This window comes from Aethalodelphis obliquidens, unplaced genomic scaffold, assembly GCF_003676395.1.
Source record: "Aethalodelphis obliquidens isolate GAN/ISIS:26980383/991018 unplaced genomic scaffold, ASM367639v1 scaffold105, whole genome shotgun sequence".
In the NCBI taxonomy this organism is placed as follows: domain Eukaryota; kingdom Metazoa; phylum Chordata; class Mammalia; order Artiodactyla; family Delphinidae; genus Aethalodelphis; species Aethalodelphis obliquidens.
The window spans coordinates 202,501-225,284 of record NW_020838049.1 but is presented as its reverse complement, the minus strand read 5'-3'; the positions used below and the strand labels follow the sequence as shown (position 1 = coordinate 225,284).

Sequence of the window (22,784 nt, the reverse complement as noted above, 5' to 3'; positions counted from 1 at the left end):
AAATGCAGGAGGGTTCTGTGCATATACAGGTATGCATTTTAGCTCTGCAGTTGTTCTTAAAGGCTTATACTTATGGGACTGCAGTATTTATACCAGCAAGCCTTGGAATAGCTCCTAGTTTGTGAAGCTGACTGCAAAACCTTTGACCTGCCTTATCAGCCCCTGAACTCGAGGAACTGGCATCAAGGTTTAGGCCCTCAGACGTGGCAAGATGAAATGAATGAATGGTTTCTTTTGGGTCTCTGTGTGTTATACCCTCTGCCTTAGTTTCCAGTGTAAAATTTGTTAGATCTTTACCCAGTTGCTCCCTTAAATTGTTAAATAGGATCATTTGGATCCTGAATGTATCCTGAATGGAGGCTTTGCTCCAAGACATGTGATGAACTGTAAACAAGGAAGCCAGAGTGACATTGGCTTTATTTTCCTGTAACTGCTGGTATCAACTATGTTTCCAAATTTTGGCTAAAGAAATATTTACATGTTTTGGCTTTTTTTTTTTTTTCTGACTAATGTCAGGGTGTGAATTCCTGTAATTCTGGTGAAAGGAAGAATGTGGTCACATTTTACAGGGTAGCTGGGCCATAGGAAAAAATATACACAACTTCAATGAATAGAAATATAAAACCTTACATTCAGTAGATTTTATGATGACTTTTCTTAACTAGATTGGTACATTTATTGTTTAAACTAGTCTCGTATGGCTCCATAACTTTTTATATCTGTGCATTGTGATAGAAAGCACTGCATTTTGTTCCTGTGGTTTTTATTTTCCTGATGTGCTGTATGCATAGGTGATATTAAGCATATCCGTATTGGTATCATTGTGTTAAAATGTCCCAAACTACTAAGCCAGCATTGAGTCCCATGAGTTTACTTTTCTTGTCTGCAAAGATTCATACTGTTCTAATAACTCAGGAATTTTTTTCCTTTTATTTGGTCATATATTCTTTTTTTTTTTTTTTTTTGAAGTATGGAATTCTCATGATTGAATTTTTTTTGTTTTTGTTTCAGACCTAATGTCTGTGGATCACGTTACAATGCTTACTGTTGCCCTGGATGGAAGACCTTACCTGGTGGAAATCAGTGTATTGTCCGTAAGTAAATAGTCTGTCATTTTTCATGTTCTTGTTTTGTTGTTTTGGTTGCATGGTGATTCTTCGTATTCGGTCTTTTGTAACTGCATACCATTAATATGTCTATAGCAGAGCCTTCCAGCTCTAAGATTTTCCTACTTTCTCTGAATCTAGCTTGGGAAATATATTAACTTGGTCAAACCACTGTTATACTTTAACTCAATGACTTCCTTTAGAATGTTTCTGAGATAGAGGGAATAGAGCCACAGGGATACTTTGATCAAGATTTCATGTCATGGCATACCTTGTGCCTGGCTGCATAGACTATGTAATCACTTCGATGGAGTTTTGAAAAACAGTTTATCATTGCTGCTTTCCTTACTGTAATTTCTAACTGTGTTGGCCACCCACAAGCCCACCCAAACCTTGTATGTTGAATTTCGGTGATCGAGGCTAAAAGCAAACCTAACTCTTAGGCAAAGGGGAGAGGAAGCAGATAGAGCATCATATGAGGATGATTGAAAAGACTAGGGGAAGAACTCAGATGGTACCAGATATTCCTCTACCGACTCTGCTTCTGTGGCAAAGCCCCAGATTCTCATCATACCCCACAAATGTTGAGCGACAAATTACATGCAAGACAAGGTGCTATTTAATGGCGATACTAAGGCAAGTTAGTTATGGCATCTGTCCTCCATGAACTTTTACAGTTATCATACCTGTGAAATAATTTTTGTTTTTAGAAAACTCCATTTGTATAATGGGAAATTTAGAGCTGAAAGGACACTTAAGGAATTACTTCACCCCCCTTCTTATTTGGCCAAGAGTGGTCTGTGGAGAAGAGATTATTTCAACCAGCATTCTCTTGGTGACCTGAAAAAGTTAATCCCTTTCCCAATTCTTGATTATAACTAAAAGCAATGTATTCATTTGGCACATTGTGGTTTACTTCAAGATCAAACCTGACTCACTAAGAGAGGGATATAATGGTATTTGGAGTTTTCTAAATGAACTTGACAACAAAACCCTTTCCCTAGTGTTCTATAGAATCTCTGAGAAATGCTGACTTCAGGTATTAAATAAATGTTTGTAGGATCCTTTGACAGCTTATTTCTTAATAGTTTTCAACCTCCATCCTAGGCTCTTCTGATGTTTCAATGCACTGTCTATCAAGGGTATTATTTTTGGCCTTGTACATTTCATTTGCCCTTGCAAGTTTGTTCAGGAGTTTGAAGGAAAGGATCAAGCCTTACGAGTATAAAAAGTAGTGACCAAATCTTGGTCTTCTGTTAAATATAAATCATTTACCATTTGAACTTATTCTTTAGTCCAATAGCAGAGCATTTGGTACAAGTATGATATTAGTTTCTGGGTGGCGTGAAAATGTTAATAATTCTCTAAAAGATGAATGGCTTCCTGACTGTAGGATCAGTACTACCGAAGTGGATTCACACGTCTTCTCTCAGACTTTGGATGTAATTCACAACAGGACTAAATGTAGGATACAAGTTGCTCCATAGATCATATGTTCTCGACTGGTAGGGTCTTATCTAGGGAAGTGGTCTTAGCAGGGCACAGTATTCTTATAAAAATTAGTAAACTTTAAGCATTTATAATAAAATAGGCTCCCAAGAATACTGCTACAATTTTTATATTATTACATCTTAAAGTTAGCATAAAAACAATGTGTATGTGTGTGTGTGTGTGCGCACACACACACACACACACACACACACACACACACAGGATTTTTGTTTATTTTATTTTCCCTTTATAGGATATCTTGGGTTTTTGACAGATTGAGAGCTGTGGAATAAGCAAAGAGAGGATGGAGAACCACTGATACGGATAAGGGAGTTGCCGAATCTTATAGCCAGAGTTTATTTAGTCCAACAGATTTGTTTTATAAATGAATAAATCTGAAGCCTAAGGTCACATAGGTCATGATGGCAAAGTTAACAAGGAACCTGATAGGCCAGGTTTCCTCACTGGAGGATTGGGGCCCTGTAAATCACCGTGCTCTGAAGCCATGTGCTAACAGACCTCTGGTTTTGTTCACAGCCATTTGCCGGCATTCCTGTGGGGATGGATTTTGTTCTAGGCCAAATATGTGCACTTGCCCATCTGGTCAGATAGCTCCTTCCTGTGGTTCCAGATCCAGTGAGTATAACATGTCATTATATATAATATTATTTTATGTGGTTATGCCCGATTTTCTCCTAAATTTGCTTTTGGCTTTTCTCTTGCCTGCAATACATCTTTTTTCACTAGAACATCTGCCTTCTCTGTTCTGCCCAAAATACTTGGAATGGCTTTCCTCAATCTGGGCTCTCATTTCCCTTCTTCACTTTTTATAGGGAAATTACCTATGGGAAGTAGTTACTGTGAATAATATAAAGATTATGGCTTCCTTCTGTGTAGGTGTCACCTTATTCATTTTTGTATCTCCAGTGTAAACACCATAAAAGATGCTCAATGAAATGATTGTTTAATGAACATTTTTTGGCTCAAGAAAACTAAGCATTCTTCCTTGTGGTACTGAAATATGAATCTGATTAAACACTTTTTACAACTTGAGACCCTGCTTTTGCAAGAAGAAAATGGAAGGAGTCATCATGGCAGTTTATTGGGGATGATTTATCATGAAGCACAAACATATTTTCCCTTTCAGAATTTTACCAGTTTGTTCATTCTGTTCATTATTCAGAGACTTTGCTTGCTTGTTCTATTGGTTTTTGTTTTGAAATGCAGGGTGCTCAGCAGTGAATTAGGGGAAATGTAGGGCTCGGGAAGGAGGTGAGTCATTGGTTGTTAAAAAAGTTGAAGTTCATGTCTATATAAATAGCCCCTCAACACCTTGACCATCACCAAGGCAAAAACTTAGGTTCCTTTTCCATTTCCCATTTCTGATGGGAAAATACACTCCTCTTACAGTGTGTTCTGGTTTTGACAAGGTTTTAAGGAGAGTGTTGTGGAATAAGCGCATTCTCTTTCATTGATTGCAAGTAGAGACTTCCGCGGGGTCAAGATTCATTACCTGTTAAGAGTCCTCACATTTAACCGTGGCTCTCATGAACCAATTAACAGGACGGGGCAAGTAGTGCAGGGTAGCAGACCCTTTTGGTGCCCATGCACATACCTTGGCATTTATGGGTGACACAAGTGACTCTGCCTGGGAGCTCTGTAACATTTTTCTGGCCACGGAGCATGTAGGACAAGCTGGAAGGCTGAGGGGCTTAATTAGAAGCACCTTTTAACCAATGACAAACGGAGAGTGTTGGATAAGTGCCCATGCTTCCTTGCCTCTCCTTTTGCATAACTGCGAAGTGTGTTATGCACTGTCTTCTGAAGTTCCCTAGTGGGATTGAGCCCTAGTTGCCCACAGTAGGAATAGGCTTGATCATGTACTTCATAGGCTTTCTTTCACTTTCCCAGTCTCTTACCAGTGTTTCCTGAAATTACTTCTAAAATAAACTACTCACATTTGAATTATTGTCTCAGAATTTGCTTCTGGTGGAAACCAAACAGAGATAGTCTAGCACTAAATACAGACAGTTGTAGGTTGGGATAGAAACTCCCCCTTGGGCTGGGACTCATTAACTTATTGCAATGGGTGTAGCATGTTCTCACTTGATCTCAGCTTGGTTTTCAATGTGTGTCCTCCAAGCAAGGGTAGGTTAGTTCTACATATCGGGAGCACTTGAGCTGGAGGAATATCAAGAGGTAGAGAGCTCAACTGGCAGCACTTTGGGGAACATGTCGGATGTCTCCATCTCCATCAGGATGACCTCCAGGCTGCCTCTGAGGAGTGAGAGCCTCAGGGTGGGGAAGGAGTCTACATATCAAGTTGGGAATAGAACCATCTCTCAGATTGGTTCTTGAAGCAACCAACAACACTGCACTCCACTGGGGGAAGAAAATATTGCCGGATGGCAAAACCGGGTATCCAGCTGGAAAGGTCTTCAATGATAGTGTGAGCTGCTAATGATTTAATCAAGTAAAAATCATGAGATGTGGAGAAAGGATGTTAACAAGATCAGAGGGAAAAGCTGTGGTCCTAGTAGACTTTAAGCTAGCAGTGAGGTGGGAGGAATATAGTGGTATGGTCTTGTGGGCCAGGTTAGGGTAGAGGCTGAAGTTCAAGACCTGTGGGTGGTGCTCTCTGAGATGGTTTAGGTTCATCTACGGTACTTGGACATTGGACAAAGCCCCCAAGTAGCTGGTGGTTGAGAGTGGTGTGAGAGGGAAGATATGGTTTCATCAGCGTTTTTGAGGCATTTGGAGCCTTTAAAATCGTTGGCTTGGACTCTACCTGAACTAATAATGTCCAGACAGCTTGCACAACTAAAGATGGCAGAATGTTTTAAAGGAAGGGTAGCTGGGGATGATCAGAATTCATTTCTGATCTTTTTAAGTGATGTTTTAGGGAACAGCTCTGCCATCCTATAGAACTTCCTGCCCGTGGTATGGAAGACAATGGATAGATCCCTTTGCTAACTGCCCTGCTAACAGAAGAATAATCCAACTCAGTGAAATGTTTGCATTCACTACCTGTGGTTCTGCTAAGAGGGGGTCAATATCATTTTATCAGTATTTCCTATAAGAAACTTTATACTCGTTATGTGATGGAGTCAAGGAGGTCTGGGCAAGTTGTAGGACCTCTGAGGCCACAGCCTTCTCATTTGAAAATATAAAGAATGAAAGGAGGGTTTTTCTTTCAGGTTATTTTCAACTTGTGTCCTGTGACTTGTAAAATAGGAAATGATCTCTTAGTGGCCTGAATGAGAGATCGCATTTCCAGAAAGTCCAAATTGCCAGCCAGCAATTCCTTTGGACACCCGGAAGTCGTGGCTTCCCTTAACCTATCAGGAGTCTTGCTGCCAGTCATTGAGGCACCAGGGCAAAAGCGGGATTGGCTAGACAGGGTCAGAGCGAGTTTTCTAGACTTTAACTCCAGGTCTATTGGGACTGCTCTCTACTCTCTCAGTCTCTGAGGCCAGAGATAGATCCTGAGCAACCCTAATTCTCATAAAGACCTGTCATTGGTGATCCATGAATTCACTCAAACTCTCCTTAAATATACAGAAATATACAATAGATTATCTTCTTAAATAATATACAGTATGTTGTTATAAAAGGTGCTCCCTAAATTTCACATTTTAGACTTTGGAGATCAATTTTATGCTCATCCTGTTTTATTCTTTATGTTTTTAAAAAGGATTTAAAAATTAAACTTTTTATTTTGAGATAATTATAGATTCACATTCAATCGTAAGAAGTACTGTGTAGAGATCCTGGGTACCTTCTATCCAGTTGTCCCCATGTTAACATCTTGTGAGACTATCGTGCAATATCACAGCCAGGATATTGACACGGATACAGTCTAGATACAGAACATTACCATCACCACCAGATCCTTCATGTTACTCTCATATTCATTTCCTCCTACTTCTCCTTAATCGTGACCACCACCAACCTGTTGTCTATTTCTATAATTTTGTCATTTAAAGAATGTTGTATAAATGGAATCACACAGTATGTAACCTTTTGGGACTGGCTTTTTTCACTCAGCATAATTCTCTGGAAATTCATCCTATTGTTGTTGTTGTATATATCAGTAGTTCGTTCCCTTTTATTGCTGAGTAGTATTACACACTATGGATGTAACACAGTTTGTTTAGCCACTCACCCATTGAAAGACATATGAGTTCTTTCTAGTTTTTTTGATTTTCAAACAAAGCTGCTATGAGCATTTATGTACAGGTCTTTGTGTGAATGTAAGTCTTTATTTCTCTGGGATAAACGTCCAGAACTGTAATTGCTGGGTTGTACTGTAGTTGCATATTTAGCTTTTCTAGAAACTGCCAGCTGTTTTTGGAGTGACTGTACCATTTTACATTCTCACCAGCAATACATGAATGACCCAGTTTCTCTGCATTTTTACCAGCTTTCGGGGTTGCCACTATTTTAAATTTTAGCTATTCTGATAGATATATAGTAATTACATCATTGTAGTTTTAATTTGCATTTTTCTACTGGCTTATGATGTTTAACATCTTTTCCTGTGTTTGTCACCTGTATATATCTTCTTTTTGTTGTTGTTTTGAATTTTATTTTATTTTTTTATACAGCAGGCTCTTATTAGTTATCTATTTTATACATATTAGTGTATACATGTCAATCCCAATCTCCCAATTCATCCCACCACCACTTTCCCGCCACTTTCCCCACTTGGTGTCCATACGTTTGTTCTCTACATCTGTGTCTCTATTTCTGCCCTGCAAACCAGTTCATATATACCATTTTTTCACCTGTTGTATATATCTTCTTAAGTGAAATGTTTCTTCACATCTTTTGCCTAATTGGATTCTTAACTATTTTACTGTTTATATAATTTAAATACTAGCTCTTTGTCAGATATGTGATTTGCAAACATTTTCTCCCACTGTGTAGCTTGCCTTCTCATCTTCTAACAGAGCAAAGCTTTTAAAAATTAAGTCCAATTTATCAATTTTTCCTTTAATGGAAAAAAATCACGCTTTTGGTTTCAAGTCCAGGAACTCTTTGCCTAGCCCTAGATCCTGAACATTTTCTCCATTTTTTCTAAAAGTTATAGAGTTTTACATTTACATCTGTGATCCATGTTGAGGTACTTTTTGTATGAGGTGTGAAGTTGAGGTCTAGGTGTAGTTGATACCTGTGGATGTCTAATTGCTCCAACACCATTTACTTCTGAAAAGGCTATCCTTTGTCCATTGAATTACTTCTGCATTTTTGTTAAAAATCAGTTGGGCATATTTGTGTAGATCTACTTCTGGGTTCTCTGTTCTATTCCATTGATCCATTTGTCTGTCCCTTCTCCTATACGATACAGTCTTGATTACTGCAGCAATGTGGTAAGTTTTGAAGATTGAGTAGACTAATTTCCTCTCACTTTATTCTTCTTTTTCAAAATTGTGATTCTAGTTCCTTTGCCTTGTCTGTATCTACAAAAAAAATCTTTCTAGGATTTCGATAGGAATTGCTTTAAACCTGTGTGTCAGTTTGGTGAGTATTGGCATCTTTACAATTTGGAACCCCTTTTAGTTGGATAAAATTTTATCATTTTTAATTCACTTCAGTTTAGTTAGAATTTGGGGTGCTGGGACTCCCAACATGGATCCAAGCTCTAAGGGTGTAAGAAGGCCAGGGGAACAATTGTACAGCAGTGTGTTAGTGAGTTTGAGTGAGTGTGCTGCAATCCCATGCTGAAAGTGTAAGAACACTCAAAGGATGGGAAGGTGGTACTGTAGCTAGTCTGGAAGAAGTGACCTTGGAAAGATTTTTCAGGGTGGTGTGGGATTTCTATGAACAGGAAGAAGAGGAATGAGCTCTTTGCTTTCTAGTTAGCCCTCTATGGAAGTGCCTTTATCACTGCTATCATGTAACTTGTCTTTCTCTGGACCATTTGCAGCTCTGCTAGGTTTTTTGTTTTGTTTTGAGACACTTTAGTGAAGTTGCTCTTCTAAGGCACCATAGATTATTTATGCACTTAAGGAAAATGTCATTGCTGTTATCTCTCCCAGTGAAAATTATTTCTATCCTGCAGTGACTCTGGTTGCCCCTATGGACTGTTGTCTCAGGTGTCAAGTCCAGAAGTTAGTCTAGCTGTTTAATTTGCCTTGCACTTTTCCTAGTGCCTACATTAAAATCACATGTTGCCATACAGATACTTATTTGCAAATTGCTCCCAGTGTTCTTTCTGCCCCTTGTGCCTGCCAAGATAATGGAAGTTTTTAGAATCAGTCCCAAGCTAATGCATCCCAAAGAAAATCATTACCTGAGAGGTATTTAGACCCAAGTGCCAGCCCTGCATCTCTCTTGTTCCAGTAGCGTGTTTACGTCACTCTCTTTTGGTTGGTTATTTTAAGAATTAACTTGTGCTGGGCTATAATCTGAAGAAGGTTTCTTCTACTCTTTCTGATACCTGGCAAATGGAGGGCATTCAGTAAATATTTGTTGAATGATTGAAATGACTGACTGACATCTTCTGGAATGAACATAAAATTTGTTTGGGACTCTATGTGGATACAGGTTAATGGCAACATTTTCTGTTAGTTCTAGGATGTTAAGCCTTCCTTGAAACCCTTTGAGGCTGTCTGCCCATCTTGGAGGGGAAGTTCTCCTCAGGGCCAACTGCACGTGGCAGCATAGACCTGTACACTGACACTTAAACTCCCCTAGTATTTTCAGTTTCTGGTAAAATCTTAACACAGATTGAGTTTAGGAATCTATTGTAACTTGAGGTATTTAGAGCATCATATGGGTTCAAGTGAAGCCCTTATTTTTTCAGTTGGCTTTTTCTAGCGACACAGAACATGGTCTCCTAATTGCCAGACATCTGGAATTCTTTGTCACATCAGAGTAAATTTAGAATATGCATCAATGGCAGGACTCAATCAACAATAAAACCAGTGTGTATATATATACTCTCTAAACTGTTTCTGCTGTGTAGTGAAGCTACAGATCTAGTTCTTTTATTTCCCCACAGAAATCCTGAGTGATCACTCCCACCTTTAAGGAAATACTCTTTCCCCTGCAGATCTAAGACTCACAAAGAATGCGAATTTGGTAAACATGTTCGTGGCAAAGCAGGAGATTAAGATGCTGTTATCTGTCGATGAGCTTTCCACCTCTGGCCCAAGGAGACATGGTACATTGGTTTATTTCGACCACTGGACTAACCATGCCTTACTGTTTCACAAGTCTGACCAAGTGCTTTTATTTTCTAAAGGAGAAAGAATAGTTTATGCTGGAAAAAGTTCACCTGAAAGACAGTGTAGGAAAAAGTGTAACAGCATATCAGGGAGGTTTTTATGATATTACATTTAAATGTAAGCTTACCATTCTTCCCAGAAAGAAGAATTCATTCTCTTTTTCAATTTGAACAAATAATGTAAAGTCACTATTTAGACTACTGTTAGCTTTTTTATCTCAAAGTAGCTAAATGGCTTTGTTGCTCATGTGGGAATGGAAATTAGCTCTTGGCATGAACCACTTTAATTGAAATCAGTTTGTGGGTTGAGTTCCTATGCTGCTTGACAGATGACATCATTTCCTGTGCTTTTCCCAACCCTCACTGTTTTGCTAAGATAGGATGAAGCTAAGTTTAACTTCAGATTTTAAAGCAACTGTACACCTTTTCCTGACCTACTTAGAACATTATCCAAATTTTTCATCAAATCATTTCTTTTGTATACTTGTAAATAGTTTTTTAGTTAAAAAAGCATTTTGGCTGAGACGTTTTAATAGAAATCATAGGAGCCTAAAATAACTGTTTTAATCAGTTTTCTGGGTTGGTTGATTTTTTTTTTTTTTACATCTTTATTGGAGTATAATTGCTTTACAATGGTGTGTTAGTTTCTGCTTTATAATAAAGGAGTTATTTCTGCTTTTATATATGGGGAAACAAAGATAAATAAATAAATATATATATATATTTTATATATATATAAATATATATATATTTATAAATATATATATATATATATATATATTTTTTTTTTTTGCGGTACGTGGGCCTCTCACTGTTGTGGCCTCTCCCGTTGCGGAGCACAGGCTCTGGGCGCAGGCTCAGTGGCCATGGCTCACAGGCCCAGCCGCTCCGTGGCACGTGGGATCTTCCCGGACCGGGGCACGAACCCGCGTCCGCTGCATCGGCAGGTGGACTCTCAACCACTGCACCACCAGGGAAGCCCTGTGATAAAAATATTTTTAATAGCAACCTATTGAGTGCTGTATAAGTGCTTAGGCAACTACACAGTCTCAGTGTTTGAGCATAGCTTTTGGTGTCATTATCATGGAGCATGAATTAAGTAAACAGAAATTAATTTAGCAAAGTTGTATACAGCACCTGTATACAGGCAAGGGATGCTCTGAGCACTTATGGGGATATAATTAATAATCATGATTCTTCCCACTCCCCACTCTCATGATGCCTTTAGACAAATGTGCTGGGGATAGGAGAAATAACTTAAAAAAAAAAGTTTGATTATATAACATATATTTCCAGAGAGAATTATTAAGTACTCTGGAGTCAGAACAAAGAGGGCTAGTATCTAGTGGGGGAGGGAGGAGAGAACAGAAATCAGAAAAGATCAAAGGAAAGAACAGACGTTTGCAGTGGGTCTAGGAGATAGGTAGGAGGATTTCAGTATTTGGTGAGAACTGTGTGTGTGTTATATGTTAGGGGTTGGGGCAAAGGGACAAAGTGACAGGTTAAAGAGGAGATTCGTGAAGAGACTAGCACAAAGTGCCAGGCATTTGGTAGGGCACTCAGAAATATTTGTTGAGTGAATGAGTGACTGATAAAGTACATTGGGGACTGAGTCATAGAATGTATTAGGAGCAGTCAAAGCAGCCCTGATAGGCTCACGGGAGGGCTTTGCATGTGAGATGGAGGGGTTCTTAATAGAGCGGACGTAGGGAGTCTTTGATGGTGTTTCAGGAAATAGGTGACCTGTTCTCGAAAAGGTGCCTCACTTTCAACCTGACTTAGCTCTTCAGTACTGTCTGAGGGCATAGTAAGTATTGGGTTCCGGCACCTTCCTTCTCCCTGTTGTCATGCTGAGATTTGTGTAGCACTTGACGCAAATGGCCCCTTCTCCTGAAGTCAGCGGCCTCTTTGGGATTCTGAACTGAGCATCCTAACAAGGGGTACTGAAGAAGGTGGCTGCTGGGAGGAGTCTCCTGCCTGTCTGCTCTTGGGGGAAGATTTGGACCCTGTGCTCCAAGAAGGCTTTGCATAAGAGCAAGCCTAAGCACCTGATTTCTGCTCTTACACAGAAGAAGGGCTTTTCGTCCCCTGATGTGAAATTGTTGAGCCTTTTTCTCTAGGGATTTACTCCCCCAGCTTGGAGGGCAGGGCAGAGTGAGCCAAATTTCCATGCCCAATCCTGGCCTCCTCGTATAGGGATGTGTCAACAATGGTTAATTCGATCAAGCCTTTCGTCTTCTCCAAGTAAGGTAGTTGACTGTTTCTAGAGGACTAAGGAGCAGCCTGGGATTTTGAGAGTGCCTGAATTACTGAAGCAGAGGCAGCAGAGCCCTGAAGGTGCCGGAGCCCGCACCACGCTGTCATTCTCTCTCCCAGGCGTCTTTCACTCCAGCTCCTTCTAGCGCCTCATCGTCTCAGTCTAAGTCAGCCCGCTTGCCCGTGGTCTTCCTGCTCTGGGTGCTGAAGCTCTCACACTTCTGTAGGTGACAGTGTGATAAAGAGTGCGTTTCAAACACTGTGGGTCTTAGTTGGTTTAAGGTTACAGTTTAAACCAGCAGCTCTTTCTGAGCCGAGTCCAGCTGTCTCCGTTATCAAGCAGTCTTGTTATTAAATGCCGTTGTAGGTATTTTTTTCCCTTCTTTTTGCTGCCTCCAAATTTTCTTTTACCAACATTTCTTGGAATTTGTCACCCTGAATGTTTTCCTGCCCACCTACCTGGGACTCTGCATCTTTTAACAAGAAAATTATTGCCGTCGTAATCTTGTCTCGTCTGGTCCCTCAAGGCACTATTTTCTTGTTGGTATAAATTACAGAAATGACATTGAGTGATAAGTTCTGCTAAATTAGAGAAGTCATTGAGCATTATTAAAGTAAGTATCGAAGAAACAATTACGTTGCATTGTAAATGATTTTATGCGCACAAAATGACATGTTTAGCATTGTCAATTAGGTTATTTCTGCATAAATATATGAATCTTGATGAACCATTTTATTTTCTCTTCACTGCAGATGAACTCGTGTGAACTGTTGCTATCTATGTGCTTAAATTGCAAAAATAAATCAGTCTTTTTTTTTTCCTTTTCAAGTCCAACACTGTAACATTCGCTGCATGAATGGAGGTAGCTGCAGTGATGATCACTGTCTGTGCCAGAAAGGATACATAGGGACTCACTGTGGACAACGTAAGTAAACCATAGTTATAAGTATTCTAGATGTTAATCTATAGAGACAAAGAGAATACAGAGATAAGTGCTGGTGGATCTTCTTTGAGTTCCTGGGACATGGCATTTTTAGAGATGTGCAGTGACTCTTACAGATGAACAGATCACTTACCCAACACACATAGTACCAAATTTCTGACTGGAACCTTGGAAATGGGTGGTTTGATTCATTTTTCTTTCATTTACCTCCACTACACTGCTTACCTCATCTCTGATTTACACCCAGAGAATTCTTGTTCACTCCAGATGTATGCCTTCCGTTTGACTGCTCAACATCTCCACCATCTCTTGGATTTTCAATAAGCATCTCCAATAAAGTATTTCAAAACTCAACTTCATCTTTCTCCCCAAACATGTTCTTTTTTCTTGACTATTGATGTCTGTATCTCTCTAGTTTCCCAATCTAGATTCTGCTCTTACAATATTTAGCACACTGCTGGCCAGTGTGTTTGTTCATTCATGAACACTGTTGATTGTGTGTCTACTCTGTATCAGCCCCTGTGCTTTGCTGAGATGAAAATTTCTCTAGAAGAGCTCACTTTTTATGACACTAAGAAGAATATATATACCCTGCAGAAAATTTAGAATAGTTTAAAAATATAAAAAATAAAATTTTCTACAATCCCGCCATTCCAGATATTACCTTTTAGTCCTTTAATGCATATTTGGTACGTGAGATCCATTGTATGCATAATTTTTCATATAACTTTTTTACTTAATATTTCATTAGAAGTAGATTTCATTTCTTGAACATTTAAAAATACATTTTAATAGTTGCATAATACTCCATTATATATAGGTTTTACTGTTTATTTAGTGAATTGTTAATGATCAGCATTTATTCATGTTGTTTCCAATTTTTGCCATTGTATATGTATTTGCTATGATGAATAATAGTATTATAAGTAAATCAAAGTTTATGTAATACCCTCCTGACTGTCTATACACTGCAATATAGTAAGAATGACGATTAAATCTTCGGCAGCCCACAGCAGTAGCATGGAGGGAGGAGAGGTAGGACAGCCTCCCCAATGTGGGAGACCCTTGAGGTGAGTCTTAAGGGGTGGGTAGGAGTTCCCTTGTCAGATGATGGGAGGTGGGCCTTTTAGGCAGCCGGCACAGCATACGCCAAAGCAGCAGAACATGACATACATAGCATGGGAGGTCAGGCTTTGGCGTTGCTAGAACTTAAGTGCTGAGGGAAGTGATGGGAAGGAAGCTAAGGTCAGAATGGAAGTCATGGGCCATTGGAGTGCCTTTACACATACCGTTTTTTCACTCAAAGTAGAGCCAGGGAAGGGGAGTGAGAAGACAACGACCAACAACATTCATCTGTTGAGTATTTACTCTGTTTACTATATGCTAGGCACATGTTCAGACTCTTTACAGGCATTAACTCATAACTCATAACAACAGCCCTTTGAGGTAGAGGCCTTTTTTACCTTCTACGAAATGAAAAACCTGGGGCAGTAACTTGTCTAAGGCTGTACAGGGAGTAATCAGCAGAGTTGGGATTTGAACCCAAGCAGTCTAACTTCACAGCCCATGCATTTAATGCTATGAAATACTGGCCTATACACTTCACTTACAGTGGTTTACAATGAGAAAGACCACTGAGGCCAGAGTAGAGTAGGAAGAAACAGAAGCAGGAAGAATAGTACTAAGGCTATGGCTAGAGAGATGGTGGGATGGGGATGGATTCAAAGGCATTTTCAGAAAGGGAATCAGAAGGAGCTGCTGTGCATCTTCTGTTTCCTTTGATGCTTCCAGAGGGAGTAGAGCCCAAAGCCCAGTGCATGACAGGCACTCAGGTAACATCAGTAGAATTAGAAAACCTTTCCTAGACTTCAGTTTCCTAATCTGTAAAATGGGAGGGTTGGCTTAGGCAATCTCAAAATTTCTTTTCTGCTTAAACCTCTTCATTCTCTCCTAACTGTAAATTAAGAAGCAAATTAGAAGAATGAATATACATAAACTTTTCTAATTTTGTGATGATCAATGGACTACTGCTATAATTTTTGGCTATCAGGGGTTGTCTTAGTTCAAGTGCACTGATCCCAGTGGATGCTGAGACAGAATTAGATGCACAAGAGATTTATTGGGGAAAAAGCCTATGAAGAATCAAAGCGGGGCTTCCCTGATGGCGCAGTGGTTGAGAGTCCGCCTGCTGATGCAGGGGACACGGGTTCGTGCCCCCGTCCGGGAAGATCCCACGTGCCGCGGAGCGGCTAGGCCTGTGAGCCATGGCCGCTGAGGCTGTGCATCCGGAGCCTGTGCTCCGCAACAGGAGAGGCCACAACAGTGAGACGCCCGCGTACCACAAAAAAAAAAAAAAGAAGAATCAAAGGGAAAGAAAGCAGGAGTCAGGACAGAGGACCTTCAGACCATGATGCAGGTCACACCCCTGGGCAAGGAGAGAGGGAAGGAAAGACTATCACGATTGTATAGAAGGAGCCTCAGACTATAGTGCAACTTCATGAAAGCCTTGGTCAGGCTGATAGGGAGCCTAGAATAAAGATTGCCCCTCAAAATAGTTTCATGATGGGCAGAAATGTCCAGTCTCCACCATGCTTAGTCATTGGGTGGTAGCAGCCAGGAGAGTGTGCCCTTGGCATGAACATAGTAGCGGATCTGAAGGTGTAGCAGCTTCAGGCTGTCGGCCAACTAAGCTCCTCACTGTAGGTTTTCTTGGAGGGAGATCTGAATGGCTCAACTCCATGACTGCCCCAGGGGTACAGGAAAAATGTGTGGGAAATATATGAAGGAGGAATTAATTTAAATGGAAGTGTTAGGGAAGCCTCGTGGAGGAGTGAGGTTTGAGCTGGGCTTTGAAGAGTGGGAGGGACTGGCAAATTTGGCAGGGGCAGCCTACCACCTGTGGATTAAGATGCCTAGAAAGAGGCCATGCATAAGTGAGTTGCAGGAAGTTGTACGGAGAAGAGTTGTTCAGGGCATGAGCTGTCAGATCTTATTTTAATGCCTTTCTTTCTTTTCTTTTTTTTTTTTTTTTGCGGTACACGGGCCTCTCACTGTTGTGGCCTCTCCCGTTGCGGAGCACAGGCTCCGGACGCACAAGCTCAGCGGCCATGGCTCATGAGCCTAGCCGCTCCGCGGCATGTGGGATCTTCCCGGACCGGGGCACGAACCCATGTCCCCTGTATCGGCAGGCGGACTCTCAACCACTGTGCCACCAGGGAAGCCCTTAATGCCTTTCTTGACAAGTAAAAAAGTCCCTCCCTCAAGGATCTCTGGACTTATCTTACCAATATTTTCCAGAGATTCTCTTATAACATTTAATTGGGTCTTTATTATGGTACATAAATTACTGAATGTCAGTATTCATGTTTTGTCATTGGCAATTAATAGAGTGATTTAACATGCTGCATTTCTGTAAGGATGACAGTAGAGAGGCCAATGTTTTCCCTCATGAGAACCCTCTGGAAATTAAACATAAATCATAAGAAAAGAGTCAGGTTGCCAAAATGCAGTTCTCATCAGGGGTATCTCTTATAAACCACCATTTTAGGTGCAGAACTGAAAGCATTGCTCACATGCTTCCCAGGATGAAACCGTCAGCATTAACACAGGTACATACTCACCTATTCCAGGTAGTTTTACCTGAGTTGACTGAGGAACATCCGGGGAACTGGAACTGTACAGTAACTGTTTAAAACAAATACCAGGGTGATTATTTAGTGTTTTTATTGTTGTCCTTTCAGGGGACAGTAAATGTTACTTTATTAGCATCTGCTACCAGATGAAGCCCATCAGCCTCTCAGCTCCTGTGTCCTTATTTTACAGCTGTCTGTGAAAGTGGCTGTCTCAACGGAGGCAGGTGCGTGGCCCCAAATCGATGTGCATGCACTTACGGCTTTACTGGACCCCAGTGTGAAAGAGGTAATTTCTTTTAATGTATCGGTATAAAGATGTTGTAGTGGCTAAAGCTATGATTGATGTCAACGTGCGTTGGGTTCTTGCAGCTGCTTCGTAAATTTTGCTGAGCTTTGAGGGTGTTTCTGAATTGTCACTTGGAAGGTTCCTAGGATGACAAGACAATGGCCCTAAGTCTATGCATGTTATTCAGTAATTCTTGCCAGTGGACTGCAGGACTCAATAATGAGCCTATGCATAAGTACCAGTTGGCATCGAGATAAAAAGAGGAAAATTTTCCATAGAGTAAGGATTGAGCTCATTATTATCCTAGTAAATTAGGGAGGTGGCTCCACATAAAACATCTCTATGGCAAGGAGAAAAATCCAGAATGAAACAAAAATTGCACCTAAAGGTCTATTAGGACCTATTGGCTGTAGTGGTATACAAGCTCGGCATTTAAAGTTCACTAGACATACTGATTGCTGAGAAACAGTGCTTTCACACCTGTAGTTTATTCAGTACTCACCGCGGCCCACTGACATGTGTATAATCATCATCACTTTTCCGTCTGAGAAGTTCAAGGCTCGGGGAGGTCAAGGGAGCTGCCTAAGGTCACACACATAATAAGCAGCTTTAATCCGAATGTGGGTTTTCAGTTTTCAAGTCTAATGTATACTGCTGCTCTTAATTAAAAGAGATTTCTACCTGATTTGCCTATGCATACAAGTAGCATATTGAGATATATGTCAATGTGCAGTATTCTTAAATACCCAGCGCCCTGACCTTTGCTTTGTTGATCATCTTGTCTTTACATTCATAGCCATGTTTTCATTGTTCCTAGTTTTATAGTGAAGATTTTATCGTGAAGATTTAGGAGGTTCCTTTCATACAAAACTGCAAAAATACTCATGAAAAATACCCATTGAAAAATACTCATGAACTTTTTAAACTTCAATCATCACCTTTATCCAAAGTCATATAGAGATCATTTTATTCTAAGATGGAAAGTAAAGATTCAGTAGCAAGTGTTGAATATATGTTATTTAAAAGCAAAGAGCACAGAGTGGTATGTGAGAAATTGTCCTCTGCTTGTAGTTTTATGAGTTCGTCTAAATTCAGTTCTTTGCTGATAAAGCAACAATAACTGTTTTAGCAAGTAACTCTATTATTACTGGATAGATTATATTGTATCTCTGTTCACAAGGCCACTGCACGGTATGGATATGCGACGCATCATGGACTCTTGGCTGTTACATTGTACTTGGCGTCATTTTGGAGTCCCTCTTTAAAACTGTTTCTCTTTACAACTTGATGTATTTTTATTGACTTGGAGCTAATGTATATCTAATGGTCTCAAGAGTAATAAAGACAACTGTTTTGATTAGGTAGTATCATTCTGTGGCCTTAGTATTTACTCAGTGATGATGATATAGGATTTAAATTGTTGAGATTAAAGTTGTTAACATGTAACTCGAACAGTGTGAAAATAATTCTGGAAGTGATAATAGTGGGCTTAATTTGTTTTAGAAAAATCACTAATAGAATGAAGTTATAGAGCATTTTACCTCTAAGAATCTGGTTAATAATTTGCTGCAAAGAATATTGATACCCATAGTTACAGATATTGATAAAACAGTCTAAGATAAAGAGGGCATGATATTTAACCATTCCACACTTATTTCTTCAAAGACTTGATCTTTGACCAAGATTCAGAAATGATGTGAATGGGTTAAGTTACTAAACTGCTAATCAAAACTGGCTTATTACTTAGGGATTTCTCCAAATTTTGGAGTGTCTTTAACTGCTTTCCTCCGTGGTAAGGGTATCCTAAAATTTGCACTTAGGTGTAAATATATTTTGGCCCCATAGAATCTTCACAATAGTGATTATCTAAATAAAATTAATCCCTAGATGGCAGATTTTCAGGCATTTGTGGTTGTGGAGAGTCGGGAGGAAGCAGGCTCTCTTTAATCATTGTCCTTTGCCTCTTCTACCTGGGAATACAGAACCAAACCTTCAGTGGGAGAAGGGAAACATGAGTGTGATTTCTCTCACCACACGGGAGAGGGGAGGCTCTTTGATTCCAGGATTGTATTTCCATTTTTAGTCTTCACTGTTTTCTGCTCTTGTGGAAGTCATCTGCTTACCTCTTTAAAGAATTAGAGGCAAGATATCCTACTACTCAGACGAATGCTTGTGATTTCAAGACTGATTAATAAAAATATAGGACTGAGTCAGGACAAATCCATCCTGAAGCATAGGGAAGTATTCAGTGTCACTTCTGATGGTGGGTTAGTATACTTAACTAAGTTGTTCAACTATGTAGGCCAGTTGCATTATGTTTTAAATGGAATGTGACTTTTTATTTATTTATTTATTTAAAATAAATTTATTTTTGGCTGCGTTGGGTCTTCGTTGCTGCATGCGGGCTTTCTCTAGTTGCGGCGAGTGGGGGCTACTCTTCGTTGCGGTGTGCAGGCTTCTCATTGAGGTGGCTTCTCTGGTTGCGGAGCGCGGGCTCTAGGCACATGGGCTTCAGTAGTTGTGGCTCACAGGCTCAGTAGCTGTGGCACGCAGGCTCAGTAGTTGCTCCGCGGCATGTGGGATCTTCCCGGACCAGGGATTGAACCCATGTCCCCCGCATTGGCAGGTAGATTCTTAACCACTGCGCCATCACGGAAGCCCTGGCTTTTTATTTTTAAAAATGAACTTCCAGGAAGTCTTTACTAATTTTCTTTCCTTCTTCTAGGAGGCTGAGCCCAGGGCCTCTTCTGTATTCTCTCTGAGCACTCTCTCCACATATCTTTTGATAGCACCTACCACATTGTATTGAAATAGCAGGTTTCCATGTCCATCTCCCCCATTAGAGTGTAAGCTCTTCAGCAGCAACTGTGGTTTCATCATCTTTTAAATTCCTAAGCCAGGCTTAATGCGTGATGCACAGCGTATGGCCAATAAATGTTGAACTGAATTTATTTTGAAGCACCAGAAAATCTTGAGATATGATTATCAGATGAAGAAAAAGTATCTCCTGGAAGTAATTGCTGCTTACCTACTTGTGGACAATTCTGGATATTTCTCATTGTTTCATTTTAAACAGAGCTTGCAGTGTTGAGTCCTAATTGAATTTGGCCCCATCTTTCAGGGCCACATGACTGTCATTTTTCAGTTGGCAAGGATGCAGAAAAGAAGGTATGTTTTGACTTAAGCCAGGTGACAATAAACAAACAAACAAACAACCTCCTATCACGATGTAATACACGTGGAAAGGGACATTTCAAATGTGTTACAAGTACCTCTCAGGATAATCATCTTTGTCCCTGAGAGGTCTTGCAACTATATGTCTGCAGCTACATCAGAGAGCCAGTACAAGTGTAGACTATCCTTTGGGGGGTGATACTGGCAGGATTTGGATCACTTTAAGCTAGTAAGTGAATCTTAATAACCCATGAACATAGTGTTTTGGTTTGTGATGGAGACAAGCAGTGGATCCATGGTTGAATTACGAATCATAACTTTCATTCAACAAATGCAGTCAAACTATGAAGCAAATTTGTCTCACTTGTAGCTTTTAGCCATTAAAATATGTTTTAAAAAAATTTTGGGGCTAGTCAGCCTCATTGGGAAGGTGACAATGATACTATTGCCTGCTATGTTCAGAGGAAGAAAAGAAGAGGCCTGTGACTTGTTTGGCCTGTAATGTTTACTTTTTAAAAACTGAATGTGAGTACCTTTAGTTATAGTCTCTAGCTTGCCACAATCCCTACTACTCCCTATTGTCTTACATCCTGCTCCCTTTATTCATTAAGCTTACTTTTTAGCCCCTGTGGGCACTTGAGTTTGCCACCTCCTGCTACTTACTGTATCAAAGATTGCATCTCTTTGTGTTTTGTTTCACATGCCAAGTTTCTTTCATTGTTCTTCCTCTTATATATTTTTTTCCTGTAAATTTACATTTATGGTTTTCCTGATTGCCCCCTCCCCCTCACTTTTGCCTTCTCTCTGCTTGGGTCTTGAGCAACCAGTAAAACTTATCACTGCCTAAGCTCAGTGGTATGGCATTTTTGCATTTGTTATTAGAATATTGAAATGAGGTCAGTGCCTGTTTTGGCAATGATAACATAAGCTAGTTGGGTATTGCCATAGTTACTGCCAACGAGACTATTGGAAGCACACTTTCTCTTGCCATCTTGCCTCAGAATGCAGACTATTTAAAATCTTGTTAAATGCTCTTATATTAAACACAGTGAATCATGTGAGTGGATGAGACTTCTCAAGGTAGTGAAAAAAGAGAGAAGAATGATGGAGATAGACCTGAACTTGGAGACGGGGTGGGGTTACTGATGAACAGGCCTGAGGAAGAAGAGAACAAAAGATAGACACTGAGAAAACATGGAGAGAGGCAAGAGAACCAGGGGAGCACTGAGCCAAAGAAACTAAAAGCAAGGACTTCAAGAAATAGCTTGGCAGTTGTTAGACTCTTCAAGGATCAAGAAAGAATGAGAATAACAAAAGGCCCTTTGATGTGATAACAGGTGACATGGACTGGGTACTTAGAGAGGGCCAGACAGTATGCGGAACACTTGACTTTGGTGATTTGCAACAACCTTATGAGAAAAGTCCTTTAATGAGTCCCATTTTATAGAGGAGCAAACAGAGGCAAAGAGAGGTCAAAGAGCTTGCCCAAGGTCAGATAGCTTGTAAGTGGTACAATCAACAACTGAACCCAGCCGGTCTGGCTCATAAGCCTGTGTACATGACCACTGTGCCGTACTTGGGTTTCACTTGGAAGGAGGTCATTAGTAACTATAGAAACTTTTCTGAGAAATTATAAGAAGAAATCTAGAACTAAGAGTTTTAGAGTGAAAGTTATGGAGTGGGGGGAAAATCCTTTCAAGAAATTTGGCAAGGTAGGTAGTTTTCCTCTCTGGAGGAAGAGTTGAGCTAAGTTGCTTTTAAATCATTTTAAAAGCCAAGAGAAAGGAGTCTTGAGTATTGCTTGGGTGTATGTAATGCAGGGTTTGGGGATATTTCTCTGTTTGATTGATTCTGATATTTTAAATATAATAATCCATTCTTGGAGAGAGGATGATTCCTGTCTGTTTGCAGTACATATAAATTGACTCCAAATGACTGAACCAACATTCTAAAATGTAGCCATAGAAAATGAATATTGTCGTTTAGTGCAGTTACCATGGAAGGTTATATAGTTTTCCTACAATATTACAACTCTTCGAGCCATATTTGGAAACTCTTTTTTGTAATTACCTTTACAGAGTCAGCAATTCATTCAAATGAGCATGTGACCATTTTTTTCCCTTTATGGGAGTCATTTGGGTTTTTAGAAACAGCCTAAAATAGTGTCGGTTCTAGTGACGACAGTCAATAATCAAACACATTAGTCGTTTGGGGTCGAAAATTGACTTAGATTAAAAAGCAGTGAAAAGAATTGTCTTGCATGGTTCTTAAAGCACATGGAATTAGATTAATATTTTAACGTCAAACTTTATGTGAGCCAGAGTATGAAGCCTTTTGGAAGCATAAGTGCTAATAACAAGAAGTTTTCTATCATTACTCCATCTGGAGGTCTTCATTATGTACCGTCTGAATGTAAGCATGGACACGAATTCTTCGAAATCCTGAATCATTTGTTCAATGTTAAATTCCTACCCAAGTCTAAACTGTGAAGACAATACTTGGATTTTTCCCAAATCAAGAAAGTCTGTTGGCTGTTCTGCTGGCTATTATAAAAAGTATAGGGGAAAGCATTACTGAACTGATAGTTTTAAGAAGAAGGAACAATGGGGGGCAAATATGGAGTAGAATAAAAATCAAAGAACAGCAATACTTCATAGTCCATCA

At 39.9% G+C, this 22,784-nt stretch overlaps 1 protein-coding gene across 1 annotated transcript in view; it reads left to right on the top strand.

The window, feature by feature from the left end:
- FBN1 (fibrillin 1) overlaps positions 1 to 22,784 on the top strand; it is a 253,488-nt gene that overhangs the window by 35,400 nt on the left and 195,304 nt on the right. The window contains exons 3-6 of the mRNA XM_027096594.1: positions 1,012 to 1,094; positions 3,135 to 3,233; positions 12,915 to 13,010; positions 16,851 to 16,946. Of these exons, the coding sequence (XP_026952395.1) occupies positions 1,012 to 1,094; positions 3,135 to 3,233; positions 12,915 to 13,010; positions 16,851 to 16,946 (374 nt within the window). The remainder of the gene's footprint in view (positions 1 to 1,011; positions 1,095 to 3,134; positions 3,234 to 12,914; positions 13,011 to 16,850; positions 16,947 to 22,784) is intronic.